The following is a 24,655-nucleotide window of genomic DNA, read 5'->3' as shown; positions in this document are numbered from 1 at the left end:
GTCCATATCAGGAGTGGACAATGTGCAGGCGGAGTCTGTGCAGTCTGCAGGATACGTGCGGTTATGGGGGATACACGACCCCTCGCAAAGTTCCGAAGAGCCGTCTGCGAGTCGGAGATTATTGCGGTGGCCGGGGCAGCTGTAAAGGCCAGGACAATGGTGACTTCTTCACCAACTTCAGGGTGAGGCGTGGAGAATGAACACGAAGCTACAGAGTCTCCTCGGGAGTTCACGACTAGGGCGACGCAGGCTGCACGGTCGGGATATTCCGCTGCGTCGATGTACAGCGTAGTGGGTTGCGAAGCATGGGCCTTGTGGAAGGCCATGGCCCGGGCAAGGTGGCGTTCTTGATGGAAGCAGGATTGGCTTACGTGGAGTAGTATTTTGTGTTTCTGCAGCAGTCACCTCTGTCAGCCTAATGGCGTTGCAGCGGTTTAAAAGAAAGTGCGGGCCCAGCGAAAAGATGGCTATGGCTCATTATCGTAGCACTCATCGAGCTTAACAGCCGCGTAAGCAATTCCACTCTCAACCTGCGTTCATAGACCTTGAATTGGTCGGTTACAATTTATAAAAAAATTCAGGTCAGCAAAAATCATAACTGGAGCTCCCTTGAATGGAGCCGTGTCCTTGGCAGAAATCTTAGCGAAACAAATTTGCATATCTTGCTCCGATGCTGTATGCATTGCCTGAGGCAAGGCCTCTAGATCGAACAAGATTTACAGCAAAAAAAAATTTACTATCCCTCCCTAAAAAAAGTTGAGACAAACGGAAAAGGTGAATTGCGTCAAAACTTCGCTGAAAGTTCGTCAAATTATTCGTCGAACCTTCGAAGACCGAAATCGAAAACGAAGAACGAACCGATTCGACGATCTTTCGCGTACTAAGAAAACACATCCACGCGAGATCTAGGTGTATACCGTACACATGATCGCTGCGCGTATTGTGTTAATCCAGAGCCGTTTTTTCATCGCAATTTTCAAGTAACCTTTTTGGCATAACGGAAGCCTGGTTTCACGCAAACAAACGCAGTGTGCCCAGATATCATATCAGTGCTTTTCGGTTGGCCAACGAGTCTATGCGGAAATGCATCAGTATTTTTGACATTACGCCACGGGCTCAAAAAAAAAAGCATTGGCTTTAATATCGGGCCAAAGCGACGCATTTTTACATGCTGAGCCACATCTCATTTGCTAGACAGGAGGCGGAAATTTTTTGATAAGAACAATGAACTTGCAAACAGCCTAAATGACTAATACTGCTTTGAAAACAGACCACACGTTGCCTCCCCCCTTAGGAAAAAAAGAAAACTTTCGGCATTTGGTCATGCGCACAGCTCGATAGAACACGTTAGTACAGAAAACTTGTAGCAGCAGAATTCGCCCGTCTGGCAAGCACGATGGCCTGCGAGGTGCAATGGAGCTACCATGGGTTCGTTTGTCTTCACATTTACCGCTTTTCTTTATAATATTACTCGCGCAAGTGTTCCGCTGTTTCTAGCATAAATGTAAAAACAATTAGTACAAATGTTTTCACGTTTTTCAACTTCTACACCACCGACTTAGAAGTGCTCGCGTTGTGAATTTTTGTTGCGCCGAACGGGACTGCTAAGCACGAAATTTGTCGCGTGTTTTTTAACGCCAATCACATTGAAACCTTATAGCTGATTTTACCCTTGTCTGGTGCCCTGATGAACTGAGTATTACATCAGACCAGCAGCATCATAAATAAAAGAAGGTCTAACACAATAAAGCCTGTAATAATTTCTCAGCTCTCGTTTGACCAAGCCCCACAGTAAACCCCGGCAAAACGTCGTTTTCGGGAAGGGGCGGATTTGCACCGACGTTTTGTCATCTCGATAAAACGCAATGCTACACTTCCTTTTTCCCACGTATGGCTCTCGCCTAATCGCGCCGAACGGAACAATTGGAACCCCTACTCTAATGCGCTGCTATCTTTTGTGCCTTTAAAAGCCGCGGCCGTGTTGAAATTCACACATTCGAATTTTATCCATTCGCGAATAACTGCAGGCAGACTCGAATTGGCTGAAAAGTTCGGGTTGCGGAAAAAACCGAAGTGTCGGTAGGCGAATGCAGCAGATAGACATAAGTTGATGTAGTTTGTCGCGAGAGGCAAGTTTGTTTGGGTGATGGTAGGATTGGATCATTTCGGTAAAAAAATTGTGTTTGAACGTCTTAGTGCTGTTGCGGGTATTTAAGCTACACGAAATATACAACGAATTCTTAAATAGGATTTTTTAGGAACTAATTTAAGCCACACGAAATATACAACGAATTCTTAAATAGGATTTTTTAGGAACTAATGCTTGTTATACGGGATGCCGGCATGATCGCACCCCTTCATACGCACTGAAGAAGGTTGAATCATGATACATATAAATACTAATATAGCACATGGCTTTCCGTGCACGCAACCAAGTTGAAAAAGGGCAATTTGTGCGCGTTAAAAGTGGGAGGCAAAAGTGGATGTCAACCTTGATATACCAAAGACCGTCGGTCAGTATGCAAGCATTTGTTTAGCTTGCCGCCTCAATTGTTTGGTACACTTCCGTGTACCCATCGCCTACTTTCTGGGCTCGTACAGCAACAACAGCGTTCACCGCTATATGTCTTGAATAATCATTTGCCGGCCGCGAACCGCATATAAAATTCTGCCCCAATGCTGAAAATTTGACAGCGCATGCTAGGTTGCTTGGTTTTAGTGCGTGTCGGTCTAAGATTACACCTCTCTATTCATTAGAACTGAGAGACATCCGAACGCTTGATTGCACCGTATCTTTTTCGCATAAATTTGCTCATACGCAGCATTGAACCTGCTCTGTAACCTTACAGTCCAGCAGTGAAATGTACGGCCTCCCAAATTTTTAATAATATAGCGGGAGCGACTACCAATCGAGATGTCAGCGCCTTGTCACGGTGTTCACAGACAAAATTGGAGAGGGTACGCGCACCCGCATAGAACTATCTGTTGTGAGAGCGTCGTCTGCTCCGCCTTTCTTCTAAGCGTAACACACTCCCTCTTTTTTTTATCCTGCGACGCCGTTTTGCTACCGTCAAAGGTAGCTAAGCCGTGTGGGGAACAAAGTCATTCAGATGCAGCGGCAGGGGGTGCACCACTCTCAAGAAAACGGCGTAGCAAACGACACTCATGCAGCAGATAGCCCTATGCGCGTGCGTGTACTCTCGTCTATTTCGCTGCTGAACACTGTGATAAGGCGCTGACATGCCTATCGGTCATCGCTCCCATTATATTATTAATAATTTGAGTGGCGGTACATAGTGGCGAACGAAGCTATTGTGTTTGCATAAATTGTGCGAGTGAAAACCCTCATGGTGCATACTACTACTCTAGTCTAGTAAACGGAGCTGCACAGCTTGCGCATACCGGTACTGTTAGAAAGTGCGTGGGTAAGAATTAAAGTATATATTTATTATGAATGAACGTCACCGCCGGATGATACAAGGGATTATGTGATAGAAATCTTGCTCCGCTTCGCATTTCTGAAGCCGGTAGTCTGCAGCTTGCGTCTTTTTGTGAACAGTGTGGGTGCGCTGTTATTTTAATGCGTAACATTCTTTGCATTCCACCTTAACAGCCGAGACAGTGTTACGGCCTGCATTTCCACATAGATGCAGATTTGGCAGAAGTTCCACATTTAATCGTAATAATAGCGTAAACGGAGAAAATTGGTCGGCCATAATTCTCAAACAAGCATCCGAAAAAGAAAATACGAACATTTTAACAACAAGGACAAATAAAAAATATGAATCTCGTACATCTCCTTTCAAAACTGAATAATACACACAAGAAGTACGCAAAAGAACGCTAGAAGTAGGAATAAAAAGTACCGTCAACGGACGAACTTTGCAGTAAATTTTGCATCTTCGTAAAAATCATAACCAGCGAAGCAAAGACACTTCATGCTAAAATGGCATCAATTTGTATCATTGGCGAAAAGAAACAAAAGGTTGGAAAGAATAAAATCTTACAACGTTTTCCTCTACCCGCTATTAAAGTTGGCTGTAAAGAACCTCTACTCTACTCAAGCGGCATCAGAGTGCTACGCATTAGTGTACAATTCTCCGAAGATTTTTGTTTTTTGTGACAAGGGTGGCGTGTGGTTGATGATTCCTTCACCACCTTCTACAGCAGAATCTGCAGCAGCATTTTGGAGCATCACGCTGACGAAAAGACAGACAAGTCAGAGGCCCGCAAACACTGTCATGCTGCCTAGAGTGTTCCTTAAAAAACATGTCGACACTGCTCATTACAGGGAGAGGCAGAACCAGTTTAGTACCCACCCCGTGCCGGCTTTCTTTACGACGTTTATGGGCTGAATTTCGTGTGTTCAAAGAGAATTTTGCCTGTGTCCTCAAGGTATGTCATATGGTATGATGCCGAATGTGCAGCGATGCGATAATGGTTGAAATACCAGAGGTTATCACAGAACGGATACTCGCGGGGGCATTACGTTAGTGCCCAGCGTATTCTCGTAAGCGTTGGCATGGGGGCGCCGAACTAAACGTGCCCATGAACCTAGTCGGCTCATTCTAACGCCACCACAAATACTCCCGGGGTGGCAGCTATTGCTTCTTAGCCTTTCTGTGTTGCACGGCACTGACTAAGAGAATAAACAGCTTGTATGTGTAACTTTTACAACACCACTGTTCATTGCACAAGATATTTAATTTGCCCTCGGGAGGAAGTTATTCGTACCTTAGACAATAGATCAGCAAAAAGAAAGTTGTTTTGCCCCCAAAATCTTTCCTATTGATCCTACCATATTCACAACGTGTAGTCCCTTTGGAGATGCCGGTTATTCAATGGTTCATGCACCATGATGTTCTGGCCGGGGGGAAAAGTCGGTGCTTGGCCAGGTTCACGGCGAGCAACTTCTCAATGGCGTGACGCTGAAGTCCTTCATCATTCTCTTCTTGCTGAAAACCTGCATTCTCAGCGCCAAATTTATTTGGTGAAAGCATAGGTGCAAATGAAACAGCGCACACATAGAGCGGATGATCTTAATAAGGGAAGCACGTTCTGCATGCAAACCAGTCCTTGTAGACTATCGTCATGGGCGTGCTCCGCACTTAGCAATGCAACCTTACCATCCCTTCCTTATGAAATCGGGAGAATGGCGAAATATGAAAGTGCTTCTAGTCGATCGTCAAATCTTTAAAGACTCAAATCGCTAACGAATAACAAACCCATGCGACGATTTTTCAAGAACTTGAAAAATGCATCTATGAACAATATCACTGTGTTTAAATCGAAATACGTGGTAGATAAGATAAGGATATATCTTTGTATTCCTTTTTCATGATAAATGCGTGTACTGTCTGATCTAGAACCTGTCCTTTTTTGGCAATTTTCACGTAACCGTTCTGATGGAATGGAAACCCAGTTGCACGGACGCGCTGTGTTTTCAGAGATCTTGATGGTCTAGAGAGACTGGTAGACCAACCGAGCCAAGGGAATATTGCAATATTTTTAGACAGAACACCATCGGTTCCGCTAAGAAAAAATTCGCTTTAACACAGAACAGCACCACCAGCAACCGTGGTCGAAAAATTAACAATTGTGCTTCTCGATGTCGCCCCTACAAGATCTATTCTTGGCATGGGAAAAGTCAATTGGACCAGCCAACATACAGCACTGCTCGGCGCCGGAGCGCGAACACGCAAATCGCGGATTTAAGATAAAATTTGTCAACCCATACATTATTTTTTGCGAGTGGATAGCGCCGTAAGCGTCCCGCGCGGCCTCACTGTTTCCTTTGTTCCCTTCTCTCCATCGCTTACTCGGAATGAACCAGGGAATAAACACATTCACGTTTCCTTTGTCGATGCTACGGTGTAGACGCACGGACGGAGAAAATTTGCCAGGGTGGCTACAGACATCTTCGCTGCAAAAAGACTCACTTGGAGGCGTTTTATACCAACAGGCGTTTCTTAACAGGATCCTATTATCATCGGGCAGGGCCAAAGGTAACTAGTTCGGTAGCCTGCCCAAGCACAATATCAGAGTTGAAGGACTCTCACAATATGTTCAATACTTCGAGCTAAAACTTGGCATTATCGGGAGGTGGTAGTCGATCACAGAAATTTACATATCGTCTTAGCTCGCGAAATGCGCTGTAAAGAAAAATGACATAAAAAGGTCTCTCTAGGCTACCGAAACACCACCCCGAAGGATGCAAAAACTCTAAAAAAAATTTCAATGAGAGACTGTATGCACTCTTTACAAAGCCTAGAAGCAAACACAAAAAATCAGGATACCAAATTTTCTCACATGAGTTATAAATTTGAGAACAATACAATAATTTCACGCCACAGAGGGCTCTTTCAATTGAGGAAGTCGACGTCGTGGCCAGTTCCAATATGTATCGTCCGTGAACCTTCGTCGGCAGCTGATTTGGTCTCTCCCTGCTCCCACTCAGTGATCGTGAGAAATTCAGTTGGTGGTGTTGAAGTCACCGCGTAATGAGAAATGGAATAATGGCCGTGGACCTCTCTAGGCAGGTGTCATCGGCACGGGCTACTTATATTATTGCTTTGTTTTTCTCGTAGACAGATTTAAGGCGGGGTTAGCGAATTGTTAAGAATAAGTAAGTGCGACCACCATAAAACATAATGCATGCCAACCTGAGTGCATCGCGTTCGGAAGATTTTCAAGTCAGAAGCAACCAAGTCTTGTACCCCATCTGACAGCTAGGGCTTTTGAGTCGTAGTGTATCGGCTTGTTGTCCGAGGACCATTGGTTTTAATATCAAATTTTCACAAGTTTTCCATACTTTACAGGTGAATTACTTTCCACTTTTTATTAGCGGAGATGCTAAAGTTTTCCTCTCGCCGTGCTCGAAGTCAGAAGAAAACTCCACTCCAGAAAGTGGAGAGGCCCAAAACGCTAGTTCATGAAGTGTGAGGGGAGTTTGGATGAGACACCGAGCAAACGAGAAGGTGTCGCGAACGTGGGTCACACGAAGAAACCGGTTCCCGTAATCTGAATCAAACATGGGCCCCTCGCGTTATCAGAACTGCGTGTGTTCGATTTCGCTATTATCGCATTCGGTTGACTTAGCGTATAGTTTTGGTTCGTAGCGCGGGCGTCGGTTTTGAGAATTGGCAACGTTTAACTGTACTTTGGCTCTCGAATTTGGCAGTTTGAATTTTGGACTTAACGAGGATATATTGTGGACATTACTTTTTCTGAGTTTACAGGATGCAGTCTTTGCTTTTCACCCGTCATTTTTCAAAGAAAGGGGCAGAATTCAGAGAAGCCATGGTAAAGCAAGTCAAGGCAGCCAGCTCCGCAGTTTTTTCGCGTCTTAATTCCAAATGTGGGATATTTTTTGTGCCTTCGGCATTTCTAACTCTTTTTCTGACAATAACACAAATTTGCCCCATAGAATTATTGGCTCAAAGGAAAATTTTTGCTTCTTCATAATTACAGCAACCAACTTCGCTATTAATGTCCATAACAGCAACCGATGGAAATTGTGGAAACATTTTCTTTTGTTGCACTGAGTTTATGCAGGGAAATGAATAGGATGGACTTGTGAACAGGAAACATTTCTAGTTTTTGTTCAGTGTAAAAGAAAGTGAATCAATATTGTACACAACCGAGAACACTTTACGATTAGTGTATTACTGTCAACTCCTTCTATAATAAGCTTCTGCTGTTTCATTATCAATAAAATGAAAGAATTCAGAATTTTTCACACTTCTTTCGTAGGGATTAAATACTTTTTCTCAGAAATTTTACATGTTGGGCTGTGTACATCAATGCATGGAAATTGGAGCTTTGTAACACTCGCTCGTTTTGAGTTCATATACTAAAAAGTTTACGTCCTTTCCCTGTGCGTGCCTTGGTCTCAGGTGCCTTCCGCAAGCATTATAAAGGTACGGCCGGCTTTTTCTGGTAATAAAAGAAAACGAATTCCCACAATGTGTACCCCGGTGCGGGCTGACGTGGCAGAAACAAGAGGATTTTCCAACGCCTGCAGAAAACATAGCTTCCGCTCGCGTGTCAGAGCCACAGGAAAAGCCATAATATGAGTTACGCTAAGTGCAGGTCCAAGCGTTTTAATACTTGTGAAGTTTGTTAAAATACGCCCTTTCTCAAATTGGGAAAGTTCTCATGTCACCGCACCGCACGTTTCACTGACAACGGTTAGACCATCAGGATAACAAAATTGAGTCCTGGAGAGTGGACACGAAGTAGTGAAGACACACAGCTAGATGAAAAAATGTCCTCAAAGATGCATGATGAAGTAATGAATGCTGAAAGGTAAGGATATAAGCGCTTCGAAGTTGATTGTAGAAGCCTTCGTACTGCGCGGGACGCAAGATAGGACTCTTAGTATAAGGATGATGATGGTCGTGGGTACGATAACAGTAATGGTGAGGATTATAGTAGTGATGATGTTTCAATTCTTTTTCAGCAACGTGGTGGCATTGATTTCTCCAAACGGCAAAGTTCTGGCCAAGATTTACAGCTGGGCTCACGAAAACTTCGTGAAGTGTGAGAAGTGCGGTTTTGTACCAGAGAGTTTCTACAAGTATAATGGCCAGCACAACATCTGCTCACACTGCGCCATATATTCCGGATACTACCTGAGTGTGCCCGGCAACATTACGACCGAAATCACAAAGGTGCGTTGTTTTTAAAGTAGAGCATAACATTCTTGCCTACCAAAGAGCGCTGGTGAGAAAATGAGCTGTTTCTGTCACAAAACCTCGACTCGTACTTCGATATAATGCCGGATGAGGAGACTCACTTGGCCCATATTTTTGAAATGTGTTGTCACCTGCACAAAGACTCACCACCTACCCAGAAAGAATTTCTGAGTTTATTTTTTTGCACATTCAGACTTCTTCAGAGCATCCTTTCAGGGTACACCGAATTCGGAGTTTTTTTTAATTATCTGGGTCGTACAGTATTGATTTTTAAGAAATGCCATGTATAACAGTAAAAGAAATCAAACAGCAGATACATTTTAATTGCAGAATCAATATTTACAACATTGGTGGTGACATCTATTTACCACTTGTTGTAGTATATGCAGGAATATTTTCCGATGTAAGTGTCTGTCGCCGCAACACGCTCGGTCCGACTGACCACGCGAAACATTAAGAAGGCTCTTACAACATTCGCACTGGATATGGGAGGACCTAGCAAATTCAGTGCGCAAATTGAAAGAGTGGGCCAATCTCGTGCATGCATCCGCCAAAACTGTAGCGGCTCCACAATTTCCTTCAGAACGTAGGCCTGATACGCCAGGAACTCTCTGGCTGGGTAATATCATGCCCTCGCTGCACGACCAGTGTGAACAAGTACTTTTACATCTGGAACAGGTGAGATAGTTCTGCCTTCACGTTCAGGTTGACAATCTGCACCCAATACCAAAACGAATCGATGATCTATTGCAAGTCGTCCGCAATATTTCGATGGACGAACTGGTTCCACTTCCCGGCTAGAGCACCGTAGTACTCATAGAAGCGGTTAACTGCGTAGAAGCGCTTCTCCTCGTCAGCAATGTCGAACATGCAGTCGACTTCCCCGCAAAAACTCGTGACTGAGGCGCTGGTCTATTGGCTTAGCAGTGCCTTCAGGCGCACAGCAAGTGTGGAATAGACCTCATGCAGCAATGTAGATTCAGGTTGCAGTTGCTTGATTATTGAGAGCACTTCGTTCGAGGTTTTTTTTAAGAATGTTGAGCTTAACAAGCAGGTCAAGCAGAGAGCTAGGTGTCATCACAAACGCTTTCAGCTTGTCACACTTCTTCTCTTTTACTTCTTCGCTCTTTAGAAACGCCACAATAGCACGCCAGTTGTCGAGGACGTCAACAAGAGCTTCGTGAAACGAAAATCATTTGGACGGGGTGACAGTCGATAAGCATTTCAGCTAAGTTCATGCTCGCACAGACGGAACCAAACGTACGGCGAAGTTTTCTGGAGCTCTTCAAAAGGGCTGGGAAAAGCAGAACGAAGTCGTAAGCTTTCCTGAAGCAATCTATCTTCAGTCTCTCCTCAAGGATATTGTTCAGAAGATGGCAGGGATTTTTTTAATGCGGAGCACGGAATTCTGTGCGTGACTGCTGCGTGTTCCTGTGGAGGTTCTGCATGCAGGAAGCCGAATACGAGCACAGGACACAAACGACACTGAGGAACTTGGCAAGTTTTTGACGGACCTCTTGTATCAGCATTCCAAGAGACACGGCATTGCACTGCAGTAGAACGTGCTAATCTGCCATCAAGGTCCGAAGGCCAGGTACCTCGTCGTCGTAGAATGTCACTAACACCGCCACGGCTGTCCTACCACGGAGCTCTGGCGTTTCGTCGATGGTTATAGATATCGGGCGGTTCTTGATTGCTTACTCAATTGTCTCGAGGTCATGCTCGTAGACCTCTGGTAGGTATTTTCCGTACATTTGAGTGTTTGATGGCATTGTCCGTGCCGCTGGGCACTTGTGCCGGAACACGCTGCCAAGCGGCCCATCTGCCTGATGGATCGGAACCACTGCTTGGCAAAACGCTCGGCAGAACTTGTGCTTAATATCATCAGCGTCCTCCCGGCGACTCTTCCTTCTTGTCAAGCAATCCTTCATCGAGCTTTGGTGAGACGACTAACCTAAATATAGAACCATATGTTTTTATAATTTAACAAAGCAGCCTTTCATAGGCATCGCATTGAGGTGAGCTTTTAACGATACAAATTATTTTGTCCAAAATAAGTACAGTTACAATAAATTCACTCACCTGCCTCGAGACGAGTTTTTTTTTTCAGCTGGATATGCCGATTTCAACTCTCGGGGTCCGCGATGCCGAGGGCTCCTATTTCATTAGCCGTACTTACTTGCACGCGGCACAAATTGCAGACGACGAGGTCATTGCTGGAAGTTGCTTCAAAATCTGGATAATGTTTGGCGTAATTAGCATGGAGCTTTCGCTTCCTGCCCATGCCGTGGCTATGTTGGAATGAACTGGCCTTTTCGCTGTCACGCCCGATTTTATACGGGATGGTGCACTCTGAACGAACGAAAAGAAGGGAAGCGCAGGAGCACAAGTACATACAATAAACACTAAAAACGAAAAAGTGGAGGATGACAGTTCAAACACCGGCGTAAAAAAGGCACTTTAGGAAGGCAACAAATTGTGACTGGGTAAGAATTTCAGTTCCTTCTTTGTCAGCGCTATGGAAGCTGTGCTATAACGCATTTGTCTTTCAATGAAGCAATCTTGTAGGCCTCGATGATTTCTTTTGTTAGCCTATTTTCGTGTCGGCCTACAATGCTGGTGTTACAAAGTGTGGCCTATATTTGCAATCTCTGCATTGTATGCCCAGATGTCCCTTACTCGTCTTTTCTACATTTTTCCTATCCTCTCTAAGTCGATCCTTCAAGCAACGACCTGACGTACCGACGTACTGTCTTCCACATGATAAAGGAGTAGAATAGAGGAAACGAATATCGAACACAACCGAATAAGATTGTGAATTTAGGCCATATTTTGATAAGAACGGCATTCTAGACCGACACGAGTATCAGCCAACCAGAGAAATCATCGAGGCCTACCAGATTGTTTCATTGAAAGAAAAATGCATTAGCACAGCTTATATAACACTGACAAAGAAAGAACTGAATATTATATCCCATCCTAGTTTTTGCCTTCCTGAATTGCCTTTTTAACGCGGGTGTTTCAACTGTCATCCTCCACTTTTTAGTAATTATTTTTTATCTTATTTTCTTCCGCTCCTCATCTTCCCCTTTTTCTTTCATTCGCAGTGTACCATCCCGTATAAAATCGGGCGTCACTGTGAAAATAAACAAGTTAATAGTCGCGCCGCGTCCCGTCCACTTCGTTCATCCTTGTTTCTTTGTGCTTACTCGAACGTTCAATCTTTAGAGAAATGGGGTCAGAGAAGGGTGAATGAAATTCTATGAAAAGAACATATCTGGGAAAAGGCCTGAAGTGGAGTGGCAGGGAAGGTGAGAAGTGTTTGACCTTGGTTCGACTATTGTTGTAGGGAGAGAGATTTTTTTATTAAAAGGGTCCAAAGTGACTCCCTTTGTGAAGCTTTTGAACGTAAGTGGAAGGAACAAAAGTTGAAACGTGAAAATTGAACAGGAAAAGTTGTTCCAGAATGCCAGGGAAAGATAAAGTGTAGTCTGGTTTTCAGAGGCAGCGGTCCATGAATCCGAAGTTTTTCGGATAAATCCGAATTGGCCAAACTTTTACCGGCGAGTGTTTTTCGGATTTTATCAGATTTTTTGAAAACCCAGAACCCTAGTGATAATGTAACAGGAATGTAACGGTATTTGTATTCCGATACGGAGCACAGTTGTCTGCATAACACGCTTATTAAAATGGCATGTCCAATATTTCTTCAGAACCTTAATTGTAGCTTTATGGGGGGGGGCGAAAGCTCTAGCATCGCGTTCATTTCCGCCGGCCATTTTGTGACTGCCTAATGAAGAGTGCTTATGACCGGACATAACGCTTTCATATGCCCTCCTCGGTTTTCTTATTCATGATAACTTGATGCATTATACTTTTCCAACTGATGTTCTAGAGCCATTGGGATCAATGAAGTGTTCCGTAGTTAGGTAGTGACGGGAACCACAGCTATTTTCTTTTAATGACATTCTATTCACATTTGCCGTCATTCGCTGCAGCCTCCATACCTGCTGAATAGGAAATACCAGGGACTTGAATTACGGACACCTGGAGGTTTGCTGGGGACTACTGCCTTGAAGTTGCAACGAGTGTGAACATCATGCCATTTCAGTTCCTAGTTCTATTGACAATTTTTGTGACAGCAGGGTGCAGTGTGATAAATATGAAATCTGTGTGTAGAAACTTCGGCGAGTAGAAACTACTTACCCGTAGGGCATTGCATTCATCTATGGTCTCAATCTGTTATGATTTTCTAGGAACCCATTGCACAACTTCCCTAAGTCTAAATGTGAACAGGCAGGCCACTTGCGTCCATATCAGTAGTCTTAGAGAACAGATTCCTAGGAATCGACAGAGCCACCAAGTTACGGCAGTGTTCTTCGGTCATTTACAAAAGACTATGGTTTATTACGAAACAAAACTTAAGCAACAATTTTGTAGAGGCATGCCACTCCCACTTAACATTTTCTTAGCCCTATGATGTCATTCACCATGATCGCCTACAGAAAAAAAAGCGTGCGCCCACTTTGTTAAGCGTCTTCGCCTTGATTTGCGTATCGTACTTATTACACCCCTCTGTATCATAAAAATAAGGCGTAAATATATAGAGTCACTTTTGTGAAGGCCGGTTTACGTAAGCAGGGAGCAGCAGCCATAGCTTTATAGGCCGTCCTTGTGCAGGAAATCGTGCACCTCTTGCTGGCGCGGTTAAAACGTGTCAGTGCGATCTGTTTAGCTGTCGAATGACAACTATACGCGCAGAATTGGGTCAGTTCAAGTACAACACTGGGGCAGTTCTAAGGACTAGTTACGGCGCATCTTTTGAAAATAGTGTGGGCTGCAGCCCCCATTTAAAAACTTTTAGCGATGGCTTAGGTTGTGCACAGCAAACCTCTAAATACACCTCCGCTGGTGTGAATACCATTTCTACAAAAAACACATCATTATAATCTACCTATTCTTTTTAGCTCCACTTACTTTGAAGCTTTGGGATTAACTGGTATATTCTTCTTCATTCCAATTCACAATCAAATGGAATTCACACGTAATCAGCTGCATATATTGCCAATCCTGGTCTGTCATTTGTGACATATATCACTTATGTTTCTGGTTCTCACCGTGGGCCTAAAAGGTAGCTCTATGCGCTCACCTGATAAAGAAACTTCTTTGGTCCTAATGTTAGTAGCACAAAGGTGCGAATAAGTCATATAGCTTGTTAGCGTTCACACATTGATTTTTTAATCCCGTGATCCTTTTACGGGAAGGTGAATTACTAGAACAAGTTTATGCTGGACAGTTCTGGACAGGTTGAAGAGCACCTGTACGTTAAATTATTCGCAGCACAGGTACACGTTTTGAGACCATATTCAAAATTTGCATTGTATAATCTTCGGGAGTAGTGAAACCTTTACATGTCATCTCGTGCATTAATGTTGCTTAAACGTTGTGGTAAACAACGTTTCTGTTCATTCACCTCTCGTGAAAACTTATTGTTACGTACAGTTATTTACGGGACGCAAGGGAAAGCTGGCATTCACGTAGCACATATTCTCTACCCTGCTCTGATTCACCGTGCTGTGATTGTTTTATCTCTTGAAGCACGAAGTCCCCAACGCTTCTTTGAAGCATGCATCCATCCAATGCCCCGCATGTTGCAGACTCTTCCAGTGGGAGCAGGTTACGGTAAGAAGCGTTAATTATTGATGTCATCCTTTTCTATGGTCAGACTCTGTGGGTATTTCACCATAAAGAATGCTCCTTTTGGTAATGGTAACACTGTTCAATAGTTGGTGCTTGCCACTGATGATGCAGGATTTTACAGGATTCTAAAAAAAACCGCCTTTGTTAGGCTACGTAAATTATAAGCAAGGTAAAAGCAGTGGACATTTTATAACCGGGAAACAAAATGTTGATATTCTCAACACGAGGTTGAACAGGGATAATGACGGCACTGTTTATTGGGGTGAGAAGATTAGATCAATGGGCTTAGAGGAACGAAAGGAGATTTTGTTTTTTGTAACATAAGCAGGCACTGACGTCTTTCGAGGTGGTGCTGTAAGTAGCACGGTACATCGCTAAATGCAAGCAGAATATGGGTGCACAGAGGAATAATATACGAATATTACTAAGGTTTCTAAATACAATGGTCTTGCTTGGGGCAATAAATAGAAAACAATTGGTATGGATATCTGTATACATGTGTACTGCACAATAAAGCCACCCGGTTAAAATTAAATGAATTTTTGAAGAAAAAGTGTACATTGCAGAACTTCCTAAAAAGTAACTCTTGGAACACACTGCGTACTTGTCAACGCTGCTGAGCAAAAGGAAAGCATCAGGCATAACATTTCACGCAAAGTATCAACACAAAAGTGGTATGTGCAGTGGCCTTTATAGAAAATACAGGCGTGTTTCATACTGCTGCTTGCGAATTATAAAATATGCTTTGAAAACAATGTTTGACCAAAAAATACAAGAAACGCCCAGCCGGTCTTAGCGATCGCAGTGGCATTCTAGGGACTCTGTCCAACAATAATAAAAGGTTCCAGTAGATGGAATGGGAGCAGCGGAACGGGGCAAAATTCAAATGACTTCAGCACAGGTGCACCGTGTTTATTGTGGGAGGCTAATCTCGTGAGGGTAGGCTGTAAAGGAGAGAGGTATTTACATGGCAAGAGTTGCAGAAGTGTTCTGACCGCATTTGCAGCAAAGAAAACAGGTCTTTAATTTTTTGTTTATATCTCTTTGAATTATTTTTAAGGCACAGTAAGTTGATGTTTGCTGTTCTCGTATTGGTGTCACCTACGGCAACAAGTTTTATCTAAATCGGACACCTCAAATAGTCTACTAATGGCATTCTAACAAGTAACGCCGAATCTCCGCAAACTTTGTAGATACAACAATAATCTCTTTTCTCTTTTATAAAAACAAAAGGTATAATTGGTGCAGATAAACGATCACCAGGGCAAGTGTGTTGTTGCCTGGAGAATAATTCCAGAATGTTCACATCGTATAGCTGAACACAAGTTCTGTGAAACGCCTGCATTCTACGTTTCCTCTTCAAGCAGTCCCTACTAAAAGCAAGAATACATTGTATGGCACCTGTCCTTTCTGTGGTCAATAGTTTCGTGTAGTCCCAACGCGGGGGACAACCACAGACCAATGTAGCAGCAAAATCGCTAACCTAAAAATGAGTTTCCGATAAAGGCACGAATTCATACACGTAGGCGTGGCATTACCGCATACAAAAAAAAACAAAGCACCATCGTTTATGCGCACAATACTTCACACAAGGATGTAGAGAAGAGGGAACACGAGGCACTGACTGTGGTTGACGCCACCATTTTTTATAGCTCTTTCGCAGATACCAGCGGCCGGTTAGCTCACGCATAGGTCCTGGAGGCGTGCTATCGAAGTCTCTTCAATGATTTCTGTAGTTTTATATTGTGCCGAGCAATGAATAAACAAAAATTTGGAGTAAGGCTTACAGCAGCCGTCGCGGCGAATAATGGTTCTGTGCATTTGGAAAACTACAGCGCGCAAGGTTCCTCCGGGTGCCACATTAAAAAGGAAGAGGGCGCTCCGACAGAAATTAACAAAATCGACAAGCAGCATAAAGGAAATCGCTAGCGAGGAACACGCATCCGCACTGAGCTACATCGACAGCCGGCGCGGGCCTGGATGGCTTCGCCTCAGTGGCTGAGGTGGGCAGGAGGTGTTAATAAAGGCCCGGCCTTCTCCTAATCAAGAAGGTGTGGGTGACGGCCCTTCCCATTGCTGTCCACATGAGAAAGTTTTCTTCCTCCCTGGCACCTGAGGCGGAACTCCCAGTTCGGTGCATTTTATGTCTGTTTCAATGTGTCCACTTTCAGCGAGCTTTTATTGGCTGAAAGCCGACGATCGAAATGCATTGCTTCTAAGAAACTTTGGCCGGGAACGAAAAGAAATAGGTATTAGTTCGAAAAAAGTAATATCCCTAATCGTATCAGCGAGATTCCACTGAATTTGCATTGGGACACATGGTGCAGAGGGCATCACCACATGTACGTTGACTTCGTACAGTAGAACCACGTTTTTTGTTCTTCAGACGGAAGAAAGACACGTAGTGGCTGGAAGCGTAGTAAATAATGACATGAGCGTAAGCATAAAAAAATGCGTAAGCAATGGGCCAAGCACAAATGGACTGTAGCATTTTTAAGGCATGGAAACATCTCGCAAATGTTTTTTTTTATTTCCTTCTTCGTTAAGTTGCCTTGTGGCGTTCCTAATAGCCAAATTGGCTCACATACCTTCGTAAAACGTCCACTTAAATTTGGTTCTACAAAAGAGTTCACAGACAACAGTGCAGTCGAAAAAATTTTGCGATACTTATCTTCTTCCATGTCGGTTCATTGTCAACTACGCGCAGAAGGTCGAGTCCGTCTTTAAGCGAGAGGGCTTGACGTTTTTTGACGCCATTGGTGTCCGTGGCAAAGGCAGTCAGAAGCAGAACTTCCCTTTCAGAAAACTCGTGCATGCACCGCAACAACGTGTACAGTCGCGGGCACTACAAGCTTTCCCTTGCGCGTAGGGTAGCCAATACTGTGACGGTGAAAGTGATGATCATAATCCCAGGTGTTGTGCCGTACCCTCGGGTTTTCTGGGATGTCGGTGGCGTAAGAGCAGCGCTCGCTGAGGACTACGTAGTTAAGAAATTTCTTTTTTTTTCTGCACTTTGATTTCTTTGGCTATATTTTTTATATTTCTACCCCAAAACTACAACGTACAGAGCAGGAATTTCCTGTTATGACGACGTATTGAAGGGGATTTGGAAAAATAGCTGTGTTTGACAGTTTCTTGGGACTGCGCTGGCATGACGCAATAGCAATTAAAACTTAATATCAAGGAATGTAGAAATGTGGTTCTACTGTGTGTTTTAAAAGTTCTCTAATGGCTCGCATTCTTTAAAAATCTGTCACGAACGACGTATCGTCACTAAAACTGTTTAAATTATTCGTCTATTTCAGTCCATTTCCCAGAGTTGGCTTGAGCACTTGTCACCTCCTCCTCAGCCATAGGCGAAACTTCCACAACTGACTATACATAACCGGCGTCCCTGCAACGTATCGTGAAACCTTTCTGTCCAAAATTGACAACAAGGTATAAATAAGTACAACTACGCAAGGATTTTTGTAGGCGTTGGAGAAATACCATCGCGCACAATTTTGCTGCGACGCCCCAAAAGCGGCCACTGTCGCGCTTTCTTGCATACGGAGCCAACTCTAAAGCCTGCACCAATCTGAACTCTGATATCAGTCTTTTCATTGCCGAAGCGTCGACATTCTTCTCATCAGCCGCATTTTAGAACATTGAATTGTTTGGTCAGTGATACACACACATGCGCTTAGTGTTCTTTGCACGCTATCATACGAAAAGCCTAGTAAAAAACACGTTGTCCAATCTCCCTGTTTACTGAATATATGTTTGCGTACACCCGGAAATTGGAGCTAAATATATGCTTTCTTAGTGGGCCCTCTGGCATCGCCGGGAGCGATGGGGTGAGTAAAAGGGCCGCTGCTGCCGAATTTAGCAGGACAGAAGCCACAGATTGTACAACTCCGTAACGCATGCCAGCACAATCGGGAGAACAGGTAGGAAGCATGCTACACCTAATAAAATCCCTCTAAGGACAATGCATTAATGACATGCTTAACAGGAATTTTGAGACGTTTTTCCCAGGTTAGGGATACGCCGCTCAGGCGAGCACACTCATCTGCTCACTGGACCTTAAAAACCCCTGCCTAGCAGGAGCGCTGTGTGTCAACCTGTCAGTGACGTTGTTACCCTGCTGAAACGTTCCGTGTCTACGGAATTATGGGAATATGGAGTTCATACGGATTATGCCACCTCCAAGCATACCGAAAGTAGATGTTAGTATAAAAACAGGGAATCACATTAGTGTGCGCAATAAAAACGTTTGGCACAGGTTTCGTGTTTTTGTCTTCAATAATAAGCAAAATGACGCTCCGTATGTTTTCCGTATACTCCGTATATACGGATTTCATACAGTCAATGATTTGGCGGTCCTAGTAAGCTTAGACATAAAATTGGTGTCAAATTTTTGGATAAGTATGCACTATTTCGTTCAAGTGTGTTTTTCAAAAAGAAATCGTGTTTTGTTGCGGCTTTGGGTCATTCTACGAAAGTACTCAGTATTCCCATATTTCCGTATATACGGAACTTTTCAGAAGGGTATCTAATGAAAACCACTCGACAGCCTACGACCAATAAAGGTTACCGAGCTGAATATAAAAAAATTCAACTACACGCATTTTACCTTTTAACTGATCATACAATGTTCTCAGGTAAGGGCGGTTTGAAGTATTTATAGGAGAAAAGTTATTTCAGCTAACTTTTTATCATAACTAATCACAAACTCTCGTACACACCATTCCTCTTATTTGTCTTTCAAACTACTCTTTTTACTCCGCAAGCGGGCCTTACACACTTGCCATATCGTTTGTAATTGATCTGTTAAACCATTACCTTTACTTCGACTATCTCATGTTATTCCCATTCCGCACCATTTTACAAGTAATTTCTTCGCGCTATTGGTTTTTTGTTTGGCTTGCGGCACCAAAAACTAGCAACAATCAGTTGAGGTTCATGATATCGGCATTGCGCCGTGGTCAGCTCCTACTGAACAGTAGATTCGTAATTACCGTGTAAACCGGAATATAGGTCGAGTTTTTTTCCAAAAAAATCCCCACAAAAGTCACCCCTCGTCTTATATAGCGGTCATTGGCAGAATGTAAATCGTTGTCTGGCAACAATGTGCAAGCGTAGTCCGTCGCCATCGCCAGTCGTGTCGGTAGTGTTGGACTGCTCTCTTGCACTATCCGGCCTTTATTTGATTTCGCTTTTCTCTAGTTTTTCGTCTTTTACTCATCTATTGTGCGTGCGTGCGTACATTTCTGTACGTCTCTGTTCCGAGATTAGTGGCGGCAGTCGACGCCAGTTCACCGCGGCGTTTAAGCTGGCGGCGACTGAGTCACCGAGCAGAATGGGAATATGGCGGCGCAACACCAGTTAGGCTTTTCGGAGAAAAGTGTGCGGTACTGGCGGAGCCAGAAAGCTAAGCTGTGCGCGTGCAACCCCCGAAACCGATCGTTCCGTGGACGTCAAGTGGTGCACCCCGAGTTGGAGAACCAAGTGCCGGACTTCGTCCGGGAACTTCGTCCGGGAACTTCGCTCACGATCGCTCTGGAGGACATGCGCGGACCGGCTCCGCGAACTGTACAATGAGTGGATAGCCGGCGACAACAAAAAGACCTATACGGGCTGGTTGCGACCGTGTCAAGCTGGGTGTCCTTCTCTGGGCAGTCGCTGCCCGACGACATGGTTACACGAGCGTTCAGGAACTGCTCCATCAGCAACGCGCCTGATGGCAGGGAAGATGACAGTGCGAAGCAGTCATCCTCGGACGACTCTGAGAGCTCGTACGAGTGACTTCGGCAGGCATAGTGAGTGGCAATGACGGACCGGCGTCGAAAATAAATACAGACATTGTGAGTGCGCTTCTGTGCCGAATTATTTTTTTTTTTGTCAACTTTTCCCACCTCAAGGTAGGGGGTCGACCTATATACCGGATCGACCTATAATCCGGTTTATACGGTACTCGGATTCTTTTTCAATGCCGCAAATGTTTACTGCCTAGAAAAACCAAATTAAAAACACCAACCCTACCGCACACTCAGTTGCATGCATTTGAATAGCACCTGACGTATATTTGCAAGTGAACACTCTTGGTGCTGCGGATGTTTGGAGTAGTGCAGTAGCTTCCTTCAATGGTTGTTTCCCAAATGCTTCTACGGTTTTTTTCTCGAACGACATTGATAACTGCTCAATTCAGTCTATTCCTTTTTGCTATGCGAATATTCAAAGGCCACGAAATACATGGTACACAAGTAATCAACGAATATTTGTGTGCATACAGATTGACGAGCAGTACTCGCGGTGTTGTGTCGGAGGGAATCCGCACGCAGAAACGGCGGGTTATCTCTGAGTCAATATTTTTGGGTATCTAAAATAAAAAATATAGCGCGCACAGCTAACGACTTCATGTATTCTATCCCAAGGACCACATCCAGGAGAAACACCCTGACCTCTGGAAGGAAGGAAATGCACATACATGGTCTGATACCCAGGTGATTTTATCGCAGCAGCAAGGTTTCAATCCTGCTTTTAAACCACACATTTTAAAAGAGTTGTAACTTTTTGCTTTCAGATGGACGAGGACCCAAAAACGAGGAAGCGTGTAGTACCGCCTACCCCGAATCCTCCCAGCAGCATTGCCGAGGTGAATATTCAACACTTGCTTATTTGTGTGCATCTGAATCTTTTGCCTCTCTTGTATCTTGGCATGTCTTTCTGCCTCTTTTTTTTCTGTGTGCGCACTTAATAATTAGTGATTTTTAGATAGTTGTTCTGATAGCGAAGTAGATTCTTTCTCATTTCTGTTCTTCCTTATTTACTCGATTTTGGAAAGTTTAGTTTTCTCATTGAGCAAGTACCGAAGATCTTTACCCCACAGGGGCACCTTGTCTATTCATGGTGACGGTAGTGGCGACACCGCGGACCCCTATCCCATGTGGGTGGGACCCACCCACGCCCTAGGCTGTGTGTGGCATTGCCGTGTCCGGGGAAACGGGCATCGTAGTGGCTGAGCCAAAGTCCGGGTTGTTTGGGAACTTTACAGCCCCCTGGAAGCGGGAACACGCCAATCAGGCCCCCACTTCTCGTAGACAGTGGCCCCAGACCAACCCGTAATAGGGGGAATCAGCCAGTCGCCTTTTCCTGTCCTCTTCTTCACTCTTTCCCATTCCAATTTTATTTCCTAACGCTGTCCTATCATCTTTTCTCTTCCACAATTCTCCATTCTTCTCCAAGCGGCGACGGTTAACCCTGTGCGAGGACATCACCCTAGATTCCGACCGTAGGGTTAGGTACAGTTAACGTGTGCTTCAAACCACTTTTCCTTGCTGGGCTCGGTGTTGGGCGACTGACCTTGCCACCGAATTGTTATGGCTATCTTCTCCACTCCAGCAAAACACCCTGATCGACCTCCTAAAAGGGGTCGCACCGACGCATCCGCACCCAACCATGTCAGGAAGCTTTCAGCAAATACCTAGTTGAACACTCGACCGAAAAAAACCAATCACAGACCTGTCAGTCTCCTTTATTGCCAAGAGTATTGAAAACAATGTTGGGAAAGTCTACAATGCCAAAACGATGCCCTCTCGAGATCTCCTTGTGTAAGTTATGCGAAAAAACGAAAGCGAGAACTCCCTGAAGCAAGAAAAAATTGCCAACTTGGCCGTCATCGTTACGCCACACCGCACGCTAAACACTGTTCAAGGTGTTATCTCTGACAAAGAACTCCTCTATGAGACAGATGATGATCTCCTTGAGGGACTGCATGACCAAGGTGTTGTTGGCGTCCGTAGAAATATTATGAGAAGATATGGAGCAGAGATCAAGACCCGACACATCATGCTAACATTTGCTAGCTCTACCCTGTCCGAGACACTGAATGCAGCTTTTATTAGCTGTCGTGTACACGCCTACATTCCAAACCCGAGGCGATGCTTTAAATGTTAACACTACGGTCATGGAACTCTAGCTTGCCGTGGCAAGCTCACCGGTGCGAAATGTGGCGAAAATGATCACTCTTCTGATGACTGAAAAACCACAATCATGAAATGTCCTAACTACAGTGGCTCACACGCTGCATACTCACGATGTTTCCCAGCTTTCAAGAAAGAAAAGGAGATTATTCAGACCAAAGTAACCGAAAGTATCAGTTTCTCTAGAGCACGCCAACAGCACAAGATGTTTTCGGCTGCATCCTATTGAGACACCGCACACCGGGGGTTGGGGCGACGTTTGGTTAGTACTGCGACTCAATGCAGCTTAGCTGCTGTGTCGCTTTCATTAACCCCCTCCGAGCAGCCACCAGCACCTCCCTCTAAAGCAGATGCACTGGTGGTTCCTCCTCTTGCTTGGCTGCCATCCACAGCCGAGCACCCCATCGCAACTTGTGCGGAGCCCGTGGAGGACGTAGTGACGGGCGCTGTTGGGATTGGCCTAGCCTCTTCCACTCCAGGTCTATTGGCCCGCACGACACCCGAGGGCTTTCAGAGCATTAACACAGGTAGTACTTCACGTACCCCTTCCCTTCCCGTACCGCAAGTCCCAACCAAGAAACCTGCGGCCCCCTCAGGAACCAATTCACGAGGTGGATATCGGGAGGACACCTTTTTGGTGCCGCCTGAATTGTCAGTCGAGCACATGGACACTTCGGCAGCTCAACCTGCCCAACAGGCGCAAAATGAGCGCCGCAGCACTTTTGACAGTGAGAAAAAACCACCTCCTCGTATCACAGCCCCTAAACAAGACTCAGTGACATGAACCAGAATATTCAACTTCCCAACTACATTTTATTACCTTTAATTCAAAATTGCGGTTGAAAACATAGTTCAATGGAACTGTAGGGGTCTGTAGATGATGTATACGAGCTCCTTTATAAACGTCAATCCAGTATTGTTTGCCTCCAAGATACACACCTGAATCACAAGCAAGGTAACTTTCTGAAACAATACACTGTCTTCAGGAAAGATGGAGAAGCCTTTGCTCATTCATCTGGAGGGTGGCCCTTGTGACGCGAAAATCCATTTCATTCCAGTTCATTAGACTACTCGCCAGCCTTAAGGCAGTTGCTGTCCACGTCATCATTTTTGGTCGGCTGATTACGGTATGTTTCTTATACAATCTCCGGATCATCGATTGTCTACCTCAGAATTTGAGTCCTTGGTGGATAAGCTTCCTGAACCATTTATCTGAGTTGGAGATCTAAATGCATACAACAAACTCTTGGGTTCTGGGAGAACTGATGCTCGTGACCCCTTCATTGAACATTTCCTAGTATCATCTGGTGCGTGTTTCTTTAACAAAAAACAGCTTACATATTGTAACGTCACACACAACACGTACTCACACATAGACTTGGCAATCGGTTCTGCTTTTTTTTTCGCTCGTTGAGTGGCAGGTGGGGAAACACCCGCTTGGAAGTGACCATTTCTCAGTATTCTTGAGAAGCCTGGACAGAGACCCCTACACTCCAACCTCATCTAAAGGTTTAAAGAAACCGCTGCAGACTGGGCAAAATTTAAGCAGAAATCTCAACTCACACACACTTCCATAGAACACTTAGCGTGGGGCATTCTTCGCCGGTACCCAACTGCGGACACCCTTGTAGCGTTCAGGTGCACCAAAGCCATGGGAAGGCGCATTCGCCGTCAGGCCAAAAACAATAGCTGGAGGTCCCTCCTAACTTTAGTAATGTCTTTTACCAATACACGAAAGGTTTAGAACAGGATAAGAAAACTTCGTGGACAAAGCACACATGGCGCATTCCTTGTTAACACTACTGGTGGAACCCTAGAGGGCCAGGCAAATGCGTTGGCACAACACTTCGAACACGTCATTACACAAGCGCATTTATACACTACAAAAAGTCGGCTGAGCGGAAGTTCATAAGTGACCACAAGCAGTCAAATGACTCCTATAACTCTCCATTCTCCCTTTACGAGACCATGACAGCGTTGGCTGGTTGCAGTCTTCAGCGCCAGGTGCAGATAACATTTACGCACAGCATGATCAAACACCTTCATACAGACACAATCATTACTCTTCTGTTTCAGTTTAACAGAATACGGCGTGCTGGGCACTTTCCTAAGGCATGGAAACAGGCTATCGTTGTTCCACTGCTGAAACAGATAAAGGATGCCTCCTGTGTTACAACTTATCGTACAATTCCCTGAGCAGCTGCTTGTGCAAGCTGTTCGAAAACACGATCAACAGGAGGTTACTATACTTCAGGAATACAGTGGTATTCTTGACAACTGCCAGGCAAGTTTTCG

The 24,655-nt window shown here is 44.5% G+C and overlaps 1 protein-coding gene across 11 annotated transcripts in view; it reads left to right on the top strand.

The window, feature by feature from the left end:
- Positions 1 to 1,235: 1,235 nt before the first annotated feature.
- LOC144142805 (uncharacterized) overlaps positions 1,236 to 24,655 on the top strand; it is a 36,613-nt gene continuing 13,193 nt past the window's right edge. For 3 of the 11 annotated variants that reach the window (XM_077674571.1, XM_077674568.1, XM_077674566.1), the window contains exons 1-5: positions 1,259 to 1,428; positions 8,462 to 8,672; positions 14,295 to 14,378; positions 20,813 to 20,881; positions 20,962 to 21,033. In XM_077674571.1, the coding sequence (XP_077530697.1) occupies positions 1,397 to 1,428; positions 8,462 to 8,672; positions 14,295 to 14,378; positions 20,813 to 20,881; positions 20,962 to 21,033 (468 nt within the window). In that variant the 5' untranslated portion in view covers positions 1,259 to 1,396. Of the gene's footprint in view, positions 1,429 to 8,461; positions 8,673 to 14,294; positions 14,379 to 20,812; positions 20,882 to 20,961; positions 21,034 to 24,655 lie in introns of all 11 variants that reach the window. The other 8 variants (XM_077674564.1, XM_077674562.1, XM_077674572.1 and 5 more) reach the window with 6 other exon arrangements.

Source organism: Haemaphysalis longicornis, unplaced genomic scaffold (assembly GCF_048455015.1).
Source record: "Haemaphysalis longicornis isolate Haplotype H1 unplaced genomic scaffold, Haemaphysalis longicornis Haplotype H1 scaffold_6, whole genome shotgun sequence".
In the NCBI taxonomy this organism is placed as follows: Eukaryota; Metazoa; Arthropoda; class Arachnida; order Ixodida; family Ixodidae; genus Haemaphysalis; species Haemaphysalis longicornis.
The sequence above is the reverse complement of the archived record's forward strand: the minus strand, read 5'-3'. Positions and strand labels throughout refer to the sequence as shown.